This window comes from Battus philenor, unplaced genomic scaffold, assembly GCF_028537555.1.
Source record: "Battus philenor isolate CCGP_79_NKW_IND1 unplaced genomic scaffold, ilBatPhil1.0.hap1 SCAF_19, whole genome shotgun sequence".
Lineage (NCBI taxonomy): Eukaryota > Metazoa > Arthropoda > Insecta > Lepidoptera > Papilionidae > Battus > Battus philenor.
In genome coordinates this window covers 8,863,186-8,879,149 of record NW_027181681.1, presented here as the reverse complement: position 1 = coordinate 8,879,149, position 15,964 = coordinate 8,863,186, and the positions used below count along the sequence as shown (strand labels likewise).

Sequence of the window (15,964 nt, the reverse complement as noted above, 5' to 3'; positions counted from 1 at the left end):
AAGGCCAAACGTAGATTTTATGTATAAATCGCACTTTATTAAGAACAATTAAATATTATGATAATTTAAATAAAAATGACTACTCAAGGGTCATAAGTAAATGAAAAGGTATGATTGAGTTTCAAATTATCTGTAAATGTTACCACTAAGTTCTGGAAAGCTGAGTAATAATTAACTCCAAATAAACACAAATTACAATATTCATCGAAACCATTAAATTTTAAATAAATTAAAAGTAATCAGGCATTCTGAGCATAAAAAAAAGATGCATAATTTATTCGATTTTGGAATGACTTCGATATCATTTCTGTTGGTACGATGTTAGATCAGGATATGGATACTTGTCTCCGACAACTTTTTCCCTATATAAGCTAATAATATTAAGCACAAAATTATTTGTGTCTAGGTTACTGCTTAAAACATACGTTTAATGTTAATAAAAAATTAATGGCTAAGATTCTGGTGCGTTCAACTACGTAATATGAATTCTTAAAGTAATAAAGAGTAATGATACGTTTTTAAAAAAAAACTAAAGTTAATTAAAAACTTGTTGTTTTCACAGATCGTCACCTTGGCTCTGGTTGCTGTAGCTGCGGCCCGGCCAGGTATAAGCTTTTTATTTATTTTTTAGAAAATTTATCTATAGATTTATTGCTTTATAATATGGTCCGTCTTTAAAATCCGCCTTACGTATTTTTATATCATATGATTTAACATTTATTCTTTTTTTACGTACGAATATGTTTACCAATATTTCTAGGATTTTTTTTAAAAAAGTTTCGATCACAAAGCGTTTATGGTTGTTGTTACGATGTAGGTAAGATGTAATAAATATCTGTTTTAGTTCTGTTTTTGGATATTATATTTTTGAACGCCATTAATAAGGGTTCGCAAAAGTTGTAGAGGGCAGTGCAAGTTCTTACACTATTTACACTACCAAACTATACAAATCTTTACTAATTATATTTATCACTATTAAAGATGAACATATAATTTTTAACTATTATCAAGAACCCGAAAATATTAACCGTGAACTAATATTAAGTAGAATATTGACTAGTACAAACCCAGAGATGTTGAGACATCGATCTTTATAATACATATGTAATATTTTTTTAATGTTGCGTAGTGCAAGTAAATTCAATGCGGTTTCTTATCATTTAGACTTTGTTGTTTTCCTCACTAATAGTTTGGTAGTACGGCGCAAATGTGTACATATTTTTTCCAATCACATTTTTGATAGTGTATGCTTATTTAGATGACAATATAAGAAAACATTTTATGCTAAGTATTTATAGTTAGTTTATAAACTTTCTTAAATTTGCAGATAATAATTAAAATAGACTAATGTATGTAATATTGCAATAGTAACTCTTAAAATCGACATTTCGATTATTGAATACAGAAGGGAACAGTTATCGATGTATTGTAGTAAAGTGCTATGGTCTATTCTAAAGGACATTGGCTCTTTAATTTTTGATTATTGGGAGAATATTAGATAATAAAGATTATTGTGAACTCAATTGTAGTATCGTCGCTTTCTACGGTTGTGAATATACTATTATATAATGATATGCCGATATGATAATGTTTCATAATTATAGGAAATATTTATTTTTAATTTATGCAGTATGGTCATTAAATAAACAAATTAATTAGATAAGAAAATAATATTATAAAAAATAAAATATATTGTAATATAATGATACCCAATGTTTACCTTATTATATGGTTATCTAAAAGCCAAATAAAATGACAGGATATGGCGATGGACACGGCAGCCTCCGATTTGGATATAGAGGCGGTGAAAACGGTAACGAAAATAAAAATATTAAAAGTGAAGTTACACAGAGCAGCAGTATAATACAACAAGCTGGTGCCGAATTCCGATATGGTTGGCGAAGCGTTAGAAAAGATAACAGGAAGTTTGTGCACTACAATAGCGAAAATAGCAAGGTAGAAAGTGGAATTGGAAACATAGGCGTCAGACTTGGACACAGTAGTAACGGGTTTGAACAGGCTGCTAAACTAAAGCAAGACAACGGTTTCGAAATCAAACAAGTCCATGAGAGTGGAGAAGTTTCTGGCGGTGGCAGCGGATTGTTTGGAGATGTCAACATCGGAGTTAGACACAGTAGTAGAGAAACCGGAGACGATATTTCAAGCATCGGCGACGTAGAACAAACTAACAAATTAATTGAACACAAAGTCAATAATTTTGAACACACACACAAAATTGAGCGTAACAGTAGTGTCGGCTTCAATCAAGAAAGTATCAGGGTCAGTGGGGAAGTTTCAAGCAGTGGCTCACTGTTTAAGCAGGCCAACAGCTTAGTTGATCACAGTACTAGCGATTTTAAATACTCAGAAAAAAATGAACGAAGCGCTAATGATGGATTTAAACTCAAGAATAGCAAGGTCAGTGAAGTAGTTGAGCAGAGTGACAGCTTAGTTGGGGACATTGCCGGTAAATTTAAACAGAATGAAAAAATTGAGCAAAGCGTTGATAACGGATTTAAGCACGACAGTAGCAAGATCGGTTTAGAAGTAACAAACAGTGGTTCAGTAATTAAGCAGACTAACAGCCTATTCGGTCGCAAAGCCGATAATTTAGAGCATACAGAAAAAATTAGGCAAAGCAGTGATGTCATATTTCAACAAGATGGTAGCAATGTCAGTGAAGAAACTTCAAATAGCGACATAACTGTTAAACAGACTACCAGATTAAATGGCCACATTGCCAATAAATTTAAAGCCACTGAAAAAATTGAGCAAAGCAGTGTTGTTGGATTTAAGCACGACAGTAGCAAAGTCAAGGAAGAAGTTTCTAGTAGTACTACAACAGGTAAACAGACTGCGAGTTACTTAATTAGTCACCATGCCAGTGAATTAAAACACGCAGAAAAAAATGAGCAAAGCATTATTTTAGAATTTGAGCATAACAGCACACAGGTCAGTGGGGAGGTTTCTAATAGTGACACAATAGTAGAACAGACTGGGAGCTTAGTTAATCACGGGGTTAGTGAAAAAGTAGAGCAGAATGTTGATGTTGAAATTAAACAAGATGATAGCGAAAATAATGCAGAGGATTTAATGAGTGTTTCTGTGGTTAAGCAGACTGGTAGCTTCGTTGATCACAAAGCCGATAGTTTACAAAACTTGCAAATAATTGAAAAAAGCAGTAATATGGGACCCAAATATGACCATGACAAGGTCAGTGAAAAGGTTTCAAGCAGTGACACAACAGATGAACAAACTGGTTCAGTCGAACAAATGGAAAGTGGTTTGAAATATGTGGGAAAAGTTGAGCATAGCAGTGAGGCCAAATTTAAAGAAGACAGTACAAAGATTAGCGGCGAGGTTTCAAGCAGTAGCACAGATAGGAAGCTGATTGGCAGCTTAAAGGTAAACAGTGCAAGTGGTTTCGAAACCGAAGAGAAAATTGAGCAAAGTAGTGATACCGCAATGAAACAAGAAAATAGCGGAATCAGTGGAAAACTATCCAGCAGTCGCACAGCAATAAGGAGAACTGGCGGCTTAGCCAGTAACGGTGCCAACGGCTTTAAGTACGCAGACAAAATCAGACAAAGCAGTGGTGTGGAACTTAAACAGGACAGTATTGATGTCAATCGAGAAGTTTCTAGCAGTGACACAACAGATAAACTAACTAGTTCAGTCGAACAAATGGAAAGTGGTTTAAAATATGTGGAAAAAGTTGAGCACAGTAGTGAGGCTGCATTGAAACAAGACAGTACAAAGATAAGAGGCAAAGTTTCAAGCAGTAGCACAAATAGGAAGCAGATTGGCAGCTTAAAAATAAACAGTGCAAGTGGTTTCGAAACCGAAGAGAAAATTGAGCAAAGTAGTGATACCGCAATGAAACAAGAAAGTAGCGAAATCAGTGGAAAACTATCCAGCAGTCGCACAGCAATAAGGAGAACTGGCGGCTTAGCCAGTAGCGGTGCCAGCGGCTTTAAGTACGCAGACAAAATTAGGCAAAGCAGTGGTGTCGAATTTAAACAGGGCAGTATTGATGTCAATCGAGAAGTATCTAGCAGTGACACAACAGATAAACAAGCTGGTTCAGTCGAACAAATGGAAAGTGGTTTAAAATATGTGGAAAAAGTTGAGCACAGTAGTGAGGTTGCATTGAAACAAGACAGTACAAAGATAGGAGGCGAGGTTTCAAGCAGTAGCACAGATAGGAAGCTGATTGGCAGCTTAAAGGTAAACAGTGCAAGTGGTTCCGAAACCGAAGAGAAAATTGAGCAAAGTAGTGATACCGCAATGAAACAAGAAAGTAGCGGAATCAGTGGAAAACTATCAAGCAGTCGCACAGCAGTAAGGAGAACTGGCGGCTTAGCCAGTCACGGTGCCAACGGCTTTAAGTACGCAGACAAAATCAGGCAAAGCAGTGGTGTCGAATCTAAACAGGACAGTATTGATGTCAATCGAGAAGTTTCTAACAGTGGGACAACAGATAAACTAACTAGTTCAGTCGAACAAATTGAAAGTGATTTGGAATATGGAGAAAAAATTGAGCATAGCAGAGATGACAAATTAAAAGAAGACAGTACAAAGATTAGCGGCGAGGTTTCAAACAGTAGCACAAATAGTAAGCAGATTGGCAGCTTAAAATTAAACAGTGCAAGTGGTTTCGAAACCGAAGAGAAAATTGAGCAAAGTAGTCATACCGCAATTAAACAAGAAAATAGCGGAATCAGTGGAAAACTATCCAGCAGTCGCACAGCAATAAGGAGAACTGGCGGCTTAGCCAGTAACGGTGCCAGCGGCTTTAAGTACGCAGACAAAATTAGGCAAAGCAGTGGTGTCGAATTTAAACAGGACAGTATTGATGTCAATCGAGAAGTTTCTAGCAGTGACACAACAGATAAACTAACTAGTTCAGTCGAACAAATGGAAAGTGGTTTAAAATATGTGGAAAAAGTTGAGCACAGTAGTGAGGTTGCATTGAAACAAGACAGTACAAAGATAGGAGGCGAGGTTTCAAGCAGTAGCACAGATAGGAAGCTGATTGGCAGCTTAAAGGTAAACAGTGCAAGTGGTTCCGAAACCGAAGAGAAAATTGAGCAAAGTAGTGATACCGCAATGAAACAAGAAAGTAGCGGAATCAGTGGAAAACTATCAAGCAGTCGCACAGCAGTAAGGAGAACTGGCGGCTTAGCCAGTCACGGTGCCAACGGCTTTAAGTACACAGACAAAATCAGGCAAAGCAGTGGTGTCGAATCTAAACAGGACAGTATTGATGTCAATCGAGAAGTTTCTAACAGTGGGACAACAGATAAACTAACTAGTTCAGTCGAACAAATTGAAAGTGATTTGGAATATGGAGAAAAAATTGAGCATAGCAGAGATGACAAATTAAAAGAAGACAGTACAAAGATTAGCGGCGAGGTTTCAAACAGTAGCACAAATAGTAAGCAGATTGGCAGCTTAAAATTAAACAGTGCAAGTGGTTTTGAAACCGAAAAGAAAATTGAGCAAAGTAGTGATACCGCAATTAAACAAGAAAATAGCGGAATCAGTGGAAAACTATCCAGCAGTCGCACAGCAATAAGGAGAACTGGCGGCTTAGCCAGTAACGGTGCCAGCGGCTTTAAGTACGCAGACAAAATTAGGCAAAGCAGTGGTGTCGAATTTAAACAGGACAGTATTGATGTCAATCGAGAAGTTTCTAGCAGTGACACAACAGATAAACTAACTAGTTCAGTCGAACAAATGGAAAGTGGTTTAAAATATGTGGAAAAAGTTGAGCACAGTAGTGAGGTTGCATTGAAACAAGACAGTACAAAGATAGGAGGCGAGGTTTCAAGCAGTAGCACAGATAGGAAGCTGATTGGCAGCTTAAAGGTAAACAGTGCAAGTGGTTCCGAAACCGAAGAGAAAATTGAGCAAAGTAGTGATACCGCAATGAAACAAGAAAGTAGCGGAATCAGTGGAAAACTATCAAGCAGTCGCACAGCAGTAAGGAGAACTGGCGGCTTAGCCAGTCACGGTGCCAACGGCTTTAAGTACACAGACAAAATCAGGCAAAGCAGTGGTGTCGAATCTAAACAGGACAGTATTGATGTCAATCGAGAAGTTTCTAACAGTGGGACAACAGATAAACTAACTAGTTCAGTCGAACAAATTGAAAGTGATTTGGAATATGGAGAAAAAATTGAGCATAGCAGTAAGGACAAATTAAAAGAAGACAGTACAAAGATTAGCGGCGAGGTTTCAAACAGTAGCACAAATAGTAAGCAGATTGGCAGCTTAAAATTAAACAGTGCAAGTGGTTTTGAAACCGAAAAGAAAATTGAGCAAAGTAGTGATACCGCAATTAAACAAGAAAATAGCGGAATCAGTGGAAAACTATCCAGCAGTCGCACAGCAATAAGGAGAACTGGCGGCTTAGCCAGTAACGGTGCCAGCGGCTTTAAGTACGCAGACAAAATCAGACAAAGCAGTGGTGTGGAACTTAAACAGGACAGTATTGATGTCAATCGAGAAGTTTCTAGAAGTGACACAACAGATAAACTAACTAGTTCAGTCGAACAAATGGAAAGTGGTTTAAAATATGTGGAAAAAGTTGAGCACAGTAGTGAGGCTGCATTGAAACAAGACAGTACAAAGATAAGAGGCAAAGTTTCAAGCAGTAGCACAAATAGGAAGCAGATTGGCAGCTTAAAAATAAACAGTGCAAGTGGTTTCGAAACCGAAGAGAAAATTGAGCAAAGTAGTGATACCGCAATGAAACAAGAAAGTAGCGAAATCAGTGGAAAACTATCAAGCAGTCGCACAGCAATAAGGAGAACTGGCGGCTTAGCCAGTAGCGGTGCCAGCGGCTTTAAGTACGCAGACAAAATTAGGCAAAGCAGTGGTGTCGAATTTAAACAGGGCAGTATTGATGTCAATCGAGAAGTATCTAGCAGTGACACAACAGATAAACAAGCTGGTTCAGTCGAACAAATGGAAAGTGGTTTAAAATATGTGGAAAAAGTTGAGCACAGTAGTGAGGTTGCATTGAAACAAGACAGTACAAAGATAGGAGGCGAGGTTTCAAGCAGTAGCACAGATAGGAAGCTGATTGGCAGCTTAAAGGTAAACAGTGCAAGTGGTTCCGAAACCGAAGAGAAAATTGAGCAAAGTAGTGATACCGCAATTAAACAAGAAAGTAGCGGAATCAGTGGAAAACTATCAAGCAGTCGCACAGCAGTAAGGAGAACTGGCGGCTTAGCCAGTCACGGTGCCAACGGCTTTAAGTACGCAGACAAAATCAGGCAAAGCAGTGGTGTCGAATCTAAACAAGACAGTATTGATGTCAATCGAGAAGTTTCTAACAGTGGGACAACAGATAAACTAACTAGTTCAGTCGAACAAATTGAAAGTGATTTGGAATATGGAGAAAAAATTGAGCATAGCAGTAAGGACAAATTAAAAGAAGACAGTACAAAGATTAGCGGCGAGGTTTCAAACAGTAGCACAAATAGTAAGCAGATTGGCAGCTTAAAATTAAACAGTGCAAGTGGTTTTGAAACCGAAAAGAAAATTGAGCAAAGTAGTGATACCGCAATTAAACAAGAAAATAGCGGAATCAGTGGAAAACTATCCAGCAGTCGCACAGCAATAAGGAGAACTGGCGGCTTAGCCAGTAACGGTGCCAGCGGCTTTAAGTACGCAGACAAAATCAGACAAAGCAGTGGTGTGGAACTTAAACAGGACAGTATTGATGTCAATCGAGAAGTTTCTAGAAGTGACACAACAGATAAACTAACTAGTTCAGTCGAACAAATGGAAAGTGGTTTAAAATATGTGGAAAAAGTTGAGCACAGTAGTGAGGCTGCATTGAAACAAGACAGTACAAAGATAAGAGGCAAAGTTTCAAGCAGTAGCACAAATAGGAAGCAGATTGGCAGCTTAAAAATAAACAGTGCAAGTGGTTTCGAAACCGAAGAGAAAATTGAGCAAAGTAGTGATACCGCAATGAAACAAGAACGTAGCGAAATCAGTGGAAAACTATCAAGCAGTCGCACAGCAATAAGGAGAACTGGCGGCTTAGCCAGTAGCGGTGCCAGCGGCTTTAAGTACGCAGACAAAATTAGGCAAAGCAGTGGTGTGGAACTTAAACAGGACAGTATTGATGTCAATCGAGAAGTATCTAGCAGTGACACAACAGATAAACAAGCTGGTTCAGTCGAACAAATGGAAAGTGGTTTAAAATATGTGGAAAAAGTTGAGCACAGTAGTGAGGTTGCATTGAAACAAGACAGTACAAAGATAGGAGGCGAGGTTTCAAGCAGTAGCACAGATAGGAAGCTGATTGGCAGCTTAAAGGTAAACAGTGCAAGTGGTTCCGAAACCGAAGAGAAAATTGAGCAAAGTAGTGATACCGCAATGAAACAAGAAAGTAGCGGAATCGGTGGAAAACTATCAAGCAGTCGCACAGCAGTAAGGAGAACTGGCGGCTTAGCCAGTCACGGTGCCAACGGCTTTAAGTACGCAGACAAAATCAGGCAAAGCAGTGGTGTCGAATCTAAACAAGACAGTATTGATGTCAATCGAGAAGTTTCTAACAGTGGGACAACAGATAAACTAACTAGTTCAGTCGAACAAATTGAAAGTGATTTGGAATATGGAGAAAAAATTGAGCATAGCAGTGAGGACAAATTAAAAGAAGACAGTACAAAGATTAGCGGCGAGGTTTCAAACAGTAGCACAAATAGTAAGCAGATTGGCAGCTTAAAATTAAACAGTGCAAGTGGTTTCGAAACCGAAGAGAAAATTGAGCAAAGTAGTGATACCGCAATTAAACAAGAAAATAGCGGAATCAGTGGAAAACTATCCAGCAGTCGCACAGCAATAAGGAGAACTGGCGGCTTAGCCAGTAACGGTGCCAGCGGCTTTAAGTACGCAGACAAAATCAGACAAAGCAGTGGTGTGGAACTTAAACAGGACAGTATTGATGTCAATCGAGAAGTATCTAGCAGTGACACAACAGATAAACAAGCTGGTTCAGTCGAACAAATGGAAAGTGGTTTAAAATATGTGGAAAAAGTTGAGCACAGTAGTGAGGCTGCATTGAAACAAGACAGTACAAAGATAAGAGGCAAAGTTTCAAGCAGTAGCACAAATAGGAAGCAGATTGGCAGCTTAAAAATAAACAGTGCAAGTGGTTTCGAAACCGAAGAGAAAATTGAGCAAAGTAGTGATACCGCAATGAAACAAGAAAGTAGCGAAATCAGTGGAAAACTATCCAGCAGTCGCACAGCAATAAGGAGAACTGGCGGCTTAGCCAGTAGCGGTGCCAGCGGCTTTAAGTACGCAGACAAAATTAGGCAAAGCAGTGGTGTCGAATTTAAACAGGGCAGTATTGATGTCAATCGAGAAGTATCTAGCAGTGACACAACAGATAAACAAGCTGGTTCAGTCGAACAAATGGAAAGTGGTTTAAAATATGTGGAAAAAGTTGAGCACAGTAGTGAGGTTGCATTGAAACAAGACAGTACAAAGATAGGAGGCGAGGTTTCAAGCAGTAGCACAGATAGGAAGCTGATTGGCAGCTTAAAGGTAAACAGTGCAAGTGGTTTCGAAACCGAAGAGAAAATTGAGCAAAGTAGTGATACCGCAATTAAACAAGAAAATAGCGGAATCAGTGGAAAACTATCCAGCAGTCGCACAGCAATAAGGAGAACTGGCGGCTTAGCCAGTAACGGTGCCAGCGGCTTTAAGTACGCAGACAAAATTAGGCAAAGCAGTGGTGTCGAATTTAAACAGGACAGTATTGATGTCAATCGAGAAGTATCTAGCAGTGACACAACAGATAAACAAGCTGGTTCAGTCGAACAAATGAAAAGTGGTTTAAAATATGTCGAAGAAGTTGAGCACAGTAGTGAGGCTGCATTGAAACAAGACAGTACAAAGATAGGAGGCGAGGTTTCAAGCAGTAGCACAGATAGGAAGCTGATTGGCAGCTTAAAGGTAAACAGTGCAAGTGGTTTCGAAACCGAAGAGAAAATTGAGCAAAGTAGTGATACCGCAATGAAACAAGAAAGTAGCGGAATCAGTGGAAAACTATCCAGCAGTCGCACAGCAATAAGGAGAACTGGCGGCTTAGCCAGTAGCGGTGCCAGCGGCTTTAAGTACGCAGACAAAATTAGGCAAAGCAGTGGTGTCGAATTTAAACAGGGCAGTATTGATGTCAATCGAGAAGTATCTAGCAGTGACACAACAGATAAACAAGCTGGTTCAGTCGAACAAATGAAAAGTGGTTTAAAATATGTCGAAGAAGTTGAGCACAGTAGTGAGGCTGCATTGAAACAAGACAGTACAAAGATAGGAGGCGAGGTTTCAAGCAGTAGCACAGATAGGAAGCTGATTGGCAGCTTAAAGGTAAACAGTGCAAGTGGTTTCGAAACCGAAGAGAAAATTGAGCAAAGTAGTGATACCGCAATGAAACAAGAAAGTAGCGGAATCAGTGGAAAACTATCAAGCAGTCGCACAGCAATAAGGAGAACTGGCGGCTTAGCCAGTCACAGTGCCAGCGGCTTTAAGTACGCAAACAAAATCAGACAAAGCAGTGGTGTGGAACTTAAACAGGACAGTATTGATGTCAATCGAGAAGTTTCTAGCAGTGACACAACAGATAAACAAACTGGTTCAGTCGAACAAATGGAAATTGGTTTAAAATATGTGGAAAAAGTTGAGCACAGTAGTGAGGCTGCATTGAAACAAGACAGTACAAAGATTAGAGGCGAGGTTTCAAGCAGTAGTATAGGTAGGAAGCAGATTGGCAGCTTAAAGGTAAACAGTGCAAGTGGTTTCGAAACCGAAGAGAAAATTGAGCAAAGTAGTGATACCGCAATGAAACAAGAAAGTAGCGGAATCAGTGGAAAACTATCAAGCAGTCGCATAGCAGTAAGGAGAACAGGCGGCTTAGCCAGTCACGGTGCCAACGGCTTTAAGTACGCAGACAAAATAAGGCAAAGCAGTGGTGTCGAATCTAAACAGGACAGTATTGATGTCAATCGAGAAGTTTCTAACAGTGGGACAACAGATAAACTAACTAGTTCAGTCGAACAAATTGAAAGTGATTTGGAATATGGAGAAAAAATTGAGCATAGCAGTGAGGACAAATTAAAAGAAGACAGTACAAAGATTAGCGGCGAGGTTTCAAACAGTAGCACAAATAGTAAGCAGATTGGCAGCTTAAAGGTAAACAGTGCAAGTGGTTTCGAAACCGAAGAGAAAATTGAGCAAAGTAGTGATACCACAATGAAACAAGAAAGTAGCGGAATCGGTGGAAAACTATCCAGCAGTCGCACAGCAATAAGGAGAAATGGAGGTTTAGTCAGTAACGGTGCCAGCGGCTTTAAGTACGCAGACAAAATCAGACAAAGCAGTGGTGTGGAACTTAAACAGGACAGTGTTGATGTCAATCGAGAAGTATCTAGCAGTGACACAACAGATAAACAAACTGGTTCAGTCGAACAAATGGAAAGTGGTTTGGAATATGTGGAAAAAGTTCAGCACAGTAGTGAGGCTGCACTGAAACAAGACAGTACAAAGATAGGAGGCGAGGATTCAAGCAGTAGCACAGTTAGGAAGCTGATTGGCAGCTTAAAGGTAAACAGTGCAAGTGGTTTCGAAACCGAAGAGAAAATTAAGCAAAGTAGTGATACCGCAATGAAACAAGGAAGTAGCGGAATCAGTGGAAAACTATCCAGCAGTCGCACAGCAATAAGGAGAACTGGCGGCTTAGCCAGTAACGGTGCCAGCGCCTTTAAGTACGCAGACAAAATTAGGCATAGCAGTGGTGTCGAATCTAAACAGGACAGTGTTGATGTCAATCGAGAAGTATCTAGCAGTGACACAACAGATAAACAAACTGGTTCAGTCGAACAAATGGAAAGTGGTTTGGAATATGTGGAAAAAGTTCAGCACAGTAGTGAGGCTGCACTGAAACAAGACAGTACAAAGATAGGAGGCGAGGATTCAAGCAGTAGCACAGTTAGGAAGCTGATTGGCAGCTTAAAGGTAAACAGTGCAAGTGGTTTCGAAACCGAAGAGAAAATTAAGCAAAGTAGTGATACCGCAATGAAACAAGGAAGTAGCGGAATCAGTGGAAAACTATCCAGCAGTCGCACAGCAATAAGGAGAACTGGCGGCTTAGCCAGTAACGGTGCCAGCGCCTTTAAGTACGCAGACAAAATTAGGCATAGCAGTGGTGTCGAATCTAAACAGGACAGTATTGATGTCAATCGAGAAGTTTCTAGCAGTGACACAACAGATAAACAAACTGGTTCAGTCGAACAAATGGAAAGTGGTTTAAAATATGTGGAAAAAGTTGAGCACAGTAGTGAGGCTGCATTGAAACAAGACAGTACAAAGATAGGAGGCGAGGTTTCAAGTAGTAGTACAGGTAGGAAGCAGATTGGCAGCTTAAAGGTAAACAGTGCAAGTGGTTTCGAAACCGAAGAGAAAATTGGGCAAAGTAGTGATAACGCAAAGAAAGAAGAAAGTAGCAGAATCAATGGGAAACTGTCAAGCAGTCGCACATCAGTAAGGAGAGCTGGCGGCTTAGCCAGTCATAGTGCCAGCGGCTTTAAGTACGCAGGCAAAATTAGGCAAAGCAGTGGTGTCGAATTTAAACACGACAGCAGTGATGTCAATCGAGAAGTTTCAAGCAGTGACACAGATAGGAAGCAGATTGGCAGCTTAAAAGTAGACAGTGCAATTGGTTTCGAAACCAAAGAGAAAATTGAGCAAAGTGGTGATGCCGCAATGAAACAAGAAAGTAGCGGAATCAGTGGAAAACTATCAAGCAGTCGCACAGCAACAAGGAGAACTGGCGGCTTAGCCAGTCACGGTGCCAACGGCTTTAAGTACGCAGACAAAATAAGGCAAAGCAGTGGTGTCGAATCTAAACAGGACAGTATTGATGTCAATCGAGAAGTTTCTAACAGTGGGACAACAGATAAACTAACTAGTTCAGTCGAACAAATTGAAAGTGGTTTAAAATATGTCGAAGAAGTTGAGCACAGTAGTGAGGCTGCATTGAAACAAGACAGTACAAAGATAGGAGGCGAGGTTTCAAGCAGTAGCACAGATAGGAAGCTGATTGGCAGCTTAAAGGTAAACAGTGCAAGTGGTTTCGAAACCGAAGAGAAAATTGAGCAAAGTAGTGATACCGCAATGAAACAAGAAAGTAGCAGAATCAATGGAAAACTATCAAGCAGTCGCACAGCAATAAGGAGAACTGGAGGCTTAGTCAGTCAAAGTGCCAGCGGCTTTAAGTACGCAGACAAAATTAGGCAAAGCAATGGTGTCGAATTTAAACACGATAGTAGTGATGTCAATCGTGAAGTTTCTAGCAAAAGGACATCAGATAAACAAACTAGTTCAGTCGAACAAATTGATAGTGATTTGGAACATGAAGAAAAAATTGAGCATAGCAGTGAGGCCGCATTTAAACAAGACAGTACAAAGATTAGCGGCGAGGTTTCAAGCAGTAGCACAGATAGTAAGCAGATTGGCAGCTTAAAAGTAAACAGTGCAAGTGGTTTCGAAACCGAAGAGAAAATTGAGCAAAGTAGAGATACCGCAAAGAAACAAGAAAGTAGCAGAATCAATGGAAAACTATCAAGCAGTCGCACAGCAATAAGGAGAACTGGAGGCTTAGTCAGTCAAAGTGCCAGCGGCTTTAAGTACGCAGACAAAATTAGGCAAAGCAATGGTGTCGAATTTAAACACGATAGTAGTGATGTCAATCGAGAAGTTTCAAGCAGTGACACAGATAGGAAGCAGATTGGCAGCTTAAAAGTAAACAGTGCAAGCGGTTTCGAAACCGAAGAGAAAATTGAGCAAATTGGTGATGCCGCCTTGAAACAAGAAAGTAGCAAAATCAATGGAAAACTATCAAGCAGTCGCACAGCAATAAGGAGAACTGGAGGCTCAGTCAGTCAAAGTGCCAGCGGCTTTAAGTACGCAGACAAAATTAGGCAAAGCAATGGTGTCGAATTTAAACACGATAGTAGTGATGTCAATCGAGAAGTTTCAAGCAGTGACACAGATAGGAAGCAGATTGGCAGCTTAAAAGTCAACAGTGCAAGCGGTTTCGAAACCGAAGAGAAAATTGAACAAATTGGTGATGCCGCCTTGAAACAAGAAAGTAGCAAAATCAATGGAAAACTGTCAAGCAGTCGCACATCAGTAAGGAGAACTGGCGGCTTAGCCAGTCACAGTGCCAGCGGCTTCAAGTACGCAGATAAAATTAGGCAAAGCAATGGTGTCGAATTGAAACACGACAGTTTTAATGTTAATCGCGAAGTTTCAAGTATTGGCACCATAGAATCTGAGACGGGTAGTATACTAAGACACATAGCAAACGGTTTTAAAGAACGCGAAAAAAATAAGCAAAACAGTGATTCGGGATTTAGTCAGGACAGTAGCATGATTATCGGCAAATTTCCGAGAAGAGGCATCGTATTTAAACAAACTGGCGTCTTAGTTGAGCACAGTGGTTATGGAAACGGAGGAAAAATGGAGCATGACAATGATGACGTTTTTAAACATGACAATGTTATGGCTACTGGAGAAGTTTCTAGTAGTGGTACCGAGATGAAACAAACTGGCAGCTTACTTAGACATATAGCCAACGGTTTCAAACAAACAGTAGAAGTTAAGCAAAGCAGTGATATGGACAATAAGGATCTTGTTCCCAACAACAGTGGAAATGTTTTTAGCAGTGATAACGTTAGTAAAACGAATATTGGAAGCAGCTTGATCACTCATGGATACTTTAGTAGCGGGATTGGACGTATTGGTAGCGATGTTGTTGCAGAAGTTTCTAAGAGTCGCGATGTAGTTAAACAAACAGAAAATATAATTGGACATAATGCCAATGAGTTTGAACCCACAATTATTCAAAGTAACGAATTTGAATTTATGAAAGTTAATGGCCGCGGTGGTGGCAAAGTTCCAAATAGTGGTATCGTTGCCGAAAACCTAGCTGGTAGCGGCTGGTTCGGACGTTTTGAAAGCGAAATTGGACACGTTAACCACGGAGTAAGACACAGTGCTAGCGGAGGTGGGCTTGGTTACATGAGAAACGTACATGAATCAACACTCAGTTCTGAACATTTTAGTATTAGACGTAAATCTGGACATAATATTGGATACAACCCTAAAAATAGCGCTATTATAAGAAGTGGTTACATAGTTTCGCCCTAATCAAGACAACAGATGATACAGTGTGAAAAGTGGGACTATCACCATAGCCGTGAGTTATTTGATTATCACAAGCAGACAAATCTAGAAGAGATTTGCCTCACCTTTTTATTTTAGTATATTACTTAACTAGTAAATGTTATCCATTAAGAATTGTATTTTTTTTTAAAGATTTTTATTTGTTTTAAAATGTTACAATCAATTAAAAAAAAATTAATCAGTTATAGACTATAATTATTTCCTTTCCTTCTTTATTATCAAAAGTTCTCTGGCGTAAGTTTCAGCTATACTTGAGAAGTACTTCTCTTCACTGAAAGACAACACGATAACCATTTACAACAATTAACAAAATATAGACGTAACCACACGCTGCACACCACTGAGGTTACAGTTACCGTAAGGTCAACAGCGTGTGGCCGTTTAATAGACTTCACACAATTTATTCAGAAATTAACTCCACCAGTGTTTCTGAAAATATTTTCCTATTTCTTATTTTTAACAATCACTATGGATACTCGTGTGGCGCATATACGTATTTGCTATCTGAAAGGGTAAATTATAAGACATATTCTCAAGTATTCATTTTCTTCACACCCATATTAGCCAAAATCTGTGTAATTGTTTAACAGACTTTGATCTTTATACTCAAGAAGTTTGTGATTCATTGCATTCGTTGTGCTAAGAGCGTATTCCAACTACAACTAAATAATGGTTAATTAAGTGATTTCGGTGCATT

General features: G+C 39.4%; 1 protein-coding gene across 1 annotated transcript; it reads left to right on the top strand.

Moving 5' to 3' along the window:
* Positions 1-411: 411 nt before the first annotated feature.
* On the top strand, positions 412-15,231 carry LOC137921690 (titin homolog). Its single transcript, XM_068764502.1, has 3 exons — positions 412-462; positions 563-605; positions 1,760-15,231. Exons 1-3 carry the CDS (start codon positions 448-450, stop codon positions 15,229-15,231), a joined length of 13,530 nt encoding a protein of 4,509 aa, XP_068620603.1. The 5' UTR covers positions 412-447.
* The last annotated feature ends 733 nt before the right edge of the window (positions 15,232-15,964 follow it).

Coding starts and splice junctions, on each gene's coding strand:
- LOC137921690 (XM_068764502.1), top strand. Junction 606..1,759: donor TGTAGCTGCGGCCCGGCCAG/GTATAAGCTTTT, acceptor ATAAAATGACAG/GATATGGCGATGGACACGGC.